The sequence below is a fragment of the Cucumis sativus genome, chromosome 6 (assembly GCF_000004075.3).
Source record: "Cucumis sativus cultivar 9930 chromosome 6, Cucumber_9930_V3, whole genome shotgun sequence".
In the NCBI taxonomy this organism is placed as follows: Eukaryota; Viridiplantae; Streptophyta; class Magnoliopsida; order Cucurbitales; family Cucurbitaceae; genus Cucumis; species Cucumis sativus.
Window position 1 is genome coordinate 28,917,540 of NC_026660.2, and position 8,090 is coordinate 28,925,629.

Genomic DNA, 8,090 nt, shown 5'->3' on the forward strand with positions numbered 1-8,090 from the left:
CAAATTCTTACATCATTGTTTTTCTCATTCAAGAATCAAAAGATAAGATCAACATTATTCAACATTTTTTTGTTTGTAATAATAATAATTGAGAAATTCCAATATTTAATTTTTCTTTTGTTGTGGTTATATATATATATATATAAAAATAAAATTTATGGTTGAAGAATAGAGATAATTGGTGGTATTATCACATCAGGCTCTTAAAGAAGTTAAAGTTGGTCATAAAAATAGATTGAGATACCTTGAGCTACTTTCCTTTACCAACGGTCTCTTTTTTCCCTTTTGAAAATTGCTTATTCTTGGACCACTTTTTGTCTTCGAAGAAGCTTAACTTTTCGTTTCTAACTAAGAAGGAGGATTCTATGTCTCTCTCTAACTAAAACTCAACTCAACTAAATTCTTCATTTCAAATTCATAATAAAACTTACCATCTATCTCTCTATTACTATAAAATATAGAAATATTAATGATACATTCTTTTCCTCCAATTCATTCTACGAAAATTCAACATTATTTCTTTACTCTTAAACTTTGATATCACTAAAAGATAGATTCAATTAATGAATAAATAGTTATTTATTTGTTAAAATGACTTTTAACTTGATTTTTTATTTTTAGAGGTTAAAGATTCAATCCACAATTTTTATTTCCTCAATGTTTAGATAAATAGTAATTAGTATTTATTTGAATTGATTTTAACAATTATTTATGTGTATGAATTTTAATTAATTGAAATTTCTATTATACAATTGCTTTCTTGGTGATTTGTATATAAGACAAATATTTATGTTTATGAGAAGATAAGAACCAATTATTTAATGAAATAAAATTTTAACAATGTTTTTCTTTCCCTCTTCTTGTTATGTACAGGGCAGAGTTTTAGTATTTTTACATTTTGTGGAAGCTTTTCCTAACAAGATAAAATAGTTGTGTTACCAATGGATCATCTTGCAGATATAACTGAAGTGACACTGAGAAAATAATTTAAATGACAAACCTAATCTATAAACCAACAAACCACTTCATTTCTCAACTCATCAATTGTTTGCTTCTGCTTTAACTTACCTATCAGAAAAATCAATCAAACCCAATCATTTATATGAACAAGATTACTAAAAATGACTGTACTCACTTAACAAACTAACTTCCTATGCTTTGAAGACGCACAAAATTGCATATTAACATTAGGAGGAAAGAACCAAAACCAAAATATAATATTATCTACCATCCAACATTGTTACCGTTACGTCATTTGACGATACAATGTCGTGGCCTTCTGTAAACAAATCTATATCAATTGAGGCTCTCGTTGACGTATAGGTGGGTTGTCTTGGTTGTGGCAGAGACGTAGATTCACTCTCCAGCATTAGAACCAATGACTGCAGTGTTGGTCTGTAAGCTGGAGAGTCTTGAACACACAACATTGCTACATGTATGCATTTCAATACTTCATTCTCAGGGGATGAATCGCGTATAGAAGGGTCAAGAAGTTCAATCGCTCTTCCATCATTCCAAAGTTTCCAAGCCTGAAAAAGGTTTCCCATATTTAGTCTATGATTATCCACTCCTCAACAAACATATTCAAATTTTCAAACAGATGGTAAAAGAGAAGGGGACTTACATAGCTAATCAAGGTTAAGTATTCAGTTGAGCGAAAGCTAGTGTTCCTCCTGCCACAGATTAATTCCAATAGCAAAACACCAAAACTATATACGTCTGATTTTACTGAAAATAAACCTTCCATTGCATATTCTGGAGCCATGTAACCACTGCATATAATGATTTGAAACGTTAGATTTTTGGATCACTTAAATTAAGGATGTTGTATAGGTAAGTTGCTAGTACTTACTATGTGCCAACAACTCGAATTGTATTCGTCGCCTCATTTTGGTTTCCACCAAATATTCTAGCCATGCCAAAGTCCGATATCTTTGGATTCATGTCTTCGTCTAGTAAAATATTGCTAGCTTTCAAATCTCTATGAATAATAAGAAGTCTCGAGTCTCGATGAAGGTATAGCAGCCCTCGTGCAATTCCCTCAACGATTGACAACCGTTTTTTCCAATCTAGTAGTGCCTGCTTGTTTGGATCTGCAGCATTAACACCAAGGAACAAAAGATTTAAATCCAAAAATTCATGTTTACGAGTTTCAATTTCTTAATAAAAAGCCAAAGTAGATACCGAAAAGAAACCAGTCCAAGCTTTTGTTTGGCATATATTCATAGAGCAGCAACTTGTCCTCTCCTTGAATGCAGTAGCCCAACAATCTGACGAGGTTTCGGTGCTGTAACTTTCCAATTAGTATAATCTCATTCTTAAACTCTTCTAGACCTTGGCCAGACCGGACTGAAAGCCTCTTGACAGCAATTTCTTGTCCACATGGAAGCTTTCCCTGCCAAAAGAAAATAGAAAGAGAAGGCTTGTTATTTAACACCAACTGAGCTTATTTTCTTTGTTCTGCACCAGAAATGCTCGGAAGACTTGGTTACCTTGTATACAGGGCCGAAGCCTCCTTGGCCAAGCTTGTTTTCCTCAGAAAAGTTATCGGTAGCTGCAGCTATACAGTTGAAATTGAACATTGGCAAATCTGGTCCACTCAAATTTTCACCTTCTATGCCTAATTCGTATGGCCCTGAAAGCTCTGCTGAAAGTTCTTTGCTCTTGCTCAGGTCAAACATTGGTACTTCAGTTTTGTTCTGAGGTTCACTTGTAGTAGCAGCTGGTGAACCAGAAATTGCGAGAATTTAGCATGGGAATGGAAACAACTTTCTAAGCCAAGAGAGCACCAGAACTAAATATATTATTCATATTCAAACCTTTCGTTTTGCCTCTGAATTTCCATAGCAGCAATGCTATTATCGCTATGGCAGCTGCTCCTCCAAAACATATCGCCACTATCACACCAGTTGACAATTTGCTCTCGCTATCTACAGGTGCTATGAGTAGAAAATGACAATTGTTAAAACATGTCCAAACAACATGAAAAACATGAAAACATAGCAGATGCCTTCAGAAGGCTTTCTATTTCTTTCTTTCAATAGTCATAGAATTTAATTAGGATTTACTTCTTGTTCATGATATTGAAGGATATCCCACAAAAGTATTAATGAGGGAAGGACATAAAGACAGCAGGAATGAAAAAGAAAGAGACCTAACCAATTCTAAACCACATCCATTAAAGTGTTGTAAAACATAAACTGGAGAAAAGAGAGAAGGAATTGCAAGGTTTTGAAAGCTTACTCAAATCAGAATGAGCGATACGAAGGTGCAAAGTATTCCCAGCACCCTCAAATCTCTGAATATCTTTTAAGGGTCCATCCCAAGTAGCGCACCCAATTCCAGGAGCATCGGAATATGCAACACACGAAGAATTGCTGGAACATCTATCTCTACAGGACTCCACCACAAATATTCCAGTTATGAAATCGGGCAATTTCACAAATAGCACATCTACAAATCCATCTTGCTCACTATCTTCAATAGTTCCGTTTGGACTACTTTTCATTCTCTGCTCAAGCAATGGAGTCTTCCTCCGACACCCATCTGACCAAATCCCTTTGTCCCATCGTTCTTTGTTTTTGGGTATAAACCCTTGAGGGCAGCTACACTTAAGACGACTGTTTTCAGAACAAACCCCAAAATCTCCACAAAAATTATAGAAATCGCAATCGTTCGAAGGCAGTAAACGAATGGTATCCCATTTGCGAGTTGTTTCATTCAACCGTTGCTGCGCTTCTTTACCATCCCACTGAATTTGAAATTTCAGCTTATCCAAATCATTCAGTGCTTCAAAAGTTACGCTAATGTTATTTCCATCATCAGAGGTAATCTTAAACCCGTACAACGACGTAGAACGCATAGTTGGAATCCCAGAGAAAATCTGCTTGTCCCAGTGGCCGCTTCTCCACCATCGATTATTCCCATTCCAAACGATGATCTGCACAGCTCCACGGGGATCCACACCCAGACAGTAATTTCCGACGGCCGGATCTGTCTCTGATTTCCACGACATAAACATTCGTTTCTCGCCCATTTGTGGGTTCACTTTCACCACCATATTGGGAAGAAATGTATCCGTGGGGTGTTCGAAGCTGCTCCAATGAACTTTCGATAAGTCGTCTCCACTCGAGAGAACCAATGCTCCATGGTTAAGAAGAGTTAAGTTTCTGGGCTCAAACGAATTCGCTGTGATATTGCTTGTCCAAACAGAGTTGTTACCGTCCAGAACGACCAAGTTCCCGTCGTCTCCGATTATCAAAACCCCATTTCTATTACGGAGTGGCCTATCTCTATTCGCAACCCAAATAACAGACTGTTCCTCGATCTTGTGATACCATATTCCAACGTATCGTAGTGAAGAATTTATGGGGCTGAAGAAACCCAGTTCGTAGGAGTCATCCAGGGATACGAGGGTTTCATTACTACCGTCTCTTAAACCTCTACCCTTTGTAATTGAATCTGCAGCATCGCAAAACAGAGGCGAAGAACAGAGGAAGAATGAAATAACAAAGAATTGAAGAAACCCAACAACCTTTCTGCAATCACTACCCATATCAAGATGTCTCTGAACAGAAATAACCCGTTCGGAAGAGATGAAGAAGAAGAAGAAGAAGAAGAAACAAACAACTTAAAATATAAAATTCAAAGAAAAAAACTTCAATGGCGGCGTATTGCTAACATTCTCTGACTTGAGAGAAAATGGTTTGATAGGAACAAGCAACATAAAGCCCTTTTAGGTGAAGATTAGTATTCGTTTTCATCAGAATTGGAGAAGTTTCAATGAAAATGTTTGGCGCAACACCACTCAAAATTGCAGTCAGACTCATCTCTCTCCTACACCTTTTTTTTAATATTATAAATTTACATTACACAACTGTTGTGAGGTAAGATATTTTAATTTTAATAACTCCTTTTGTCATTTTCATGAGCTAATAATTTAGCTCAACTCAAAAAAAAAAGAAAAAAGTTCATTCTATTTGTTGAGGAAGAAAATTTGTTAGCTTAACATTAATTTCATATAATTCAGTTCAGGCCTTTTATCTTTATAAGTTAAAAGAATCAATCCCTAAAATTAGAGATTCCAATCTTAAGATTGTATGAAGTTGAAGATAATAATTAAAGATTCAAAAATTTAAATAACACTAAGACAATGGTGGGATTAGGTTCACTATCCATCCACGATAAACAGTATTTTAAATATTTATTTGGGCAGTGAGAGAGTGGTAGGGTTAGTAGGGTTGAGTTGGTCATTTGGTTCAAATCATATATTAAATTGATGTTAATTTTTCAACTGCCATTTTTTGGAATTTGAGTACCATTAGTGCAATCCCATAAGGTGTAAAATTAGATTGGATGAAAGAAAGTATCATAATTTCATTAAAGGATATTGGAGGTAACAATGGATTGATGCAATTGCAATTGCAATTGTCACTCCATGTTAATTTGATAAATATTATAAAGATTATGAAAATAGAAAAAGAATGATGCAAGATTCATGGTCGAAGAAATAAAGAATATAAGGGGGGGAGAAAATAGATATATATTAATTAAAAATAGGTGTCAATAAAGTCCAAAAATCAAACGGAAGAACCCCCCGGCTCCCGGGGTCAGAAGAGAACACCCACGTGGAAAATTCGTTGAAGTTATATTTTTTTAAGAAGAAAAGGATGAAAAAGGTTAGAGTAGCCAACTCTGACCGTCCTAGCTGGACGGTCATGGGTGGCATCCAAATTTAGCCACGTGGGAGCCCACAAACACCTAAAAAAAATGGGTACATTTGTGGTCCCCACGTTCGTTGGTATTTTATTACTATTAATTATTAATTATGAATTATTCCAATCACCATATTATTGTTAACATTAACAACTCCATATATTAAAACATTTTCTTAATTCCCACTTTTTTATTCTATTAAAACAACTCTAATTAAATACCTAAACATAATTATACCTTTTAATCGCTACCACCTGTTACCAACAATTATAAGCTTGATGTAGGGTTGGAATAATGTGATCAAATTCCAAACATAATAGTACATAAAAACAAAACTATTTTATTTATTTGTTTGTTATTCAAGTCAAGATCTTTAAATATTGCTATTGACTCAACATTAATATATAAAATTACTTAAATTATATTAATAAGAGTTTGAACAATGGTCAATATAAGGGCCCGACTTTGTTTGATTCATCCACTATTTTTCTTTTTAATATATACCATAAATCATACACTCACATATAGTTCATTCATTGTTTTGTTTTGTCTTAAATTTTTAGGGATGAAATTAAAAAATAGTAAGACTAGATGGTTTACCTTCCAACACATCATGATAAATGAATTTTTGTTTATTTTCTAATAAAATTTAAAAAAGAGTCTTATCTTTTAAACGTGGCGCTGTTTTTTATATTCTATTATGCAAGAGAGTAGAATTTACGGTTGATAAGAGATAGAGAGACGTCTAGTATTTATGTATACATTAAGAAAAAGTTGTCGTAATATATAATAATGTTAGTTTAGAAAGAAAGAAACGTTTAAGAACTAAATTTAAGATGAATTAAAAAGAGATAAAAGTGAAATCGTTTTACGTTAGACATGAATCTGTAAAATTATAATCATAATTAAGAATAAAAAATGTTTGTTACAGAAATTGTGAATATTTTTGTAATGTTATGCAGATATTTTTGACTTGGGAAAATTTAGAAGTACATAAATCATGTAAAGAGAATTGATGTCGAGGAAAACGCATTGAAAAAATATATAGAGTTGGTTAGATCGCATGAAATGTATATATGAATCAGATTGTGAATATCATATTGTTTTGACTTTGAGGAGAAAAAAAATACCCAAATGTCACCACACCTTAGACGAGATGTGAATTGCAATCTCTTCTCTAAATGGTGTCTACATTATCAGCATAGTGTTTTTTTTCTTTTTCTCTGTTTTTACTTAATTAAGTTTTTCAAATATTTCAAAACAACCTTAGGATTGTTTTGATAGAGTTTAGATTTGATTATCAATTAGGTTTTAAGATGTTATACGTTTTTTTAAGTTTTGAATTTAGTTTTATTAGGTTTTAAAATGTTATTCACTAGTTTTTTAGGTTTAATTGAATTTTTATGCTTTAAAGTGTTACAATTTAATGTTTGCAATTTGAATATTCATCTCCCTTTTTTAACAGTTTATTAATTAATTTATAAAATAAATTACTTTTTATAATACAATTTTTATTTTATCAAATATTCTATTTTTTTTTACGGTTTTGCTTTTTATTAATTTAAAGAAGATAAAAAATATTCTTTTATAAGTTTTCATTTAAACACTTTCTTTTAAAAAAAACAACTAAAGTGTATAAAACATTCATATGTTGATAACTCTTACTTAAAAGTATTTTATATACAAGTTCGTTTCGTTTGTTGTATTGTGAAAGTGGTTTTTATTAATGTCAAATTACTATAAAAAAATGACTATAAAATCTCATGAAATGATACTTTAAAATAATGTTTGTCGCATTGAAGTTATACTAGAGTTGGCCGTTGATGAGTAAAATGGTTTGATATAGCTAAAGTTGACCTCAAAAGGTGATGTGGAAGTTTTTTTGGAGTTAACCATGCGGAGGTGGTGAAGTGGCAATTGAACATCGATGGTGATGAAAGACTAAGTGATTGTTGGTGGACACTTATAAAATATGAGCTACGTACGAAATTGATCATTGAATTGAGTTCGTGTGTCCAATTCATAACAACAAATGTACTCTTACTTCTAACATACAATTTTAGTTAAATCAACAAAGGTATACTTTTGATATAATTTGTTTTTTTTCCTATCATACCATATTTTGTTGGTGTTTTTCCTAAAGTTTTTTCTCCCCATATATATGAAATATGCATTAATTAAAATTTCAAAGTATACATCAATCTTAATGAAGATTCTAATTAAATTGATATGCATATATAAAATACGAGTTTTAATTTATATACCAACTACAAATTTAATATGAAAATTCAAAAGCTCAAATTACAATTATTATTTTAAATTTTAGTTAATACAAGGGGAAATTTTAAGGAAATAAGTTAGTATTTATTTTTATT

General features: G+C 32.4%; 1 protein-coding gene across 1 annotated transcript; it reads right to left on the minus strand.

The window, feature by feature from the left end:
• Window positions 1-986: 986 nt before the first annotated feature.
• LOC101207147 (G-type lectin S-receptor-like serine/threonine-protein kinase B120) lies at window positions 987-4,846 on the minus strand. The gene is made up of 7 exons (XM_011659877.2): window positions 3,244-4,846; window positions 2,820-2,939; window positions 2,493-2,722; window positions 2,185-2,395; window positions 1,853-2,093; window positions 1,625-1,772; window positions 987-1,529 (listed from the first exon to the last, which is right to left on the minus strand). Exons 1-7 carry the CDS (start codon window positions 4,553-4,555, stop codon window positions 1,221-1,223), a joined length of 2,571 nt encoding a protein of 856 aa, XP_011658179.1. The 5' UTR covers window positions 4,556-4,846; the 3' UTR covers window positions 987-1,220.
• Between the last annotated feature and the right edge of the window lie 3,244 nt (window positions 4,847-8,090).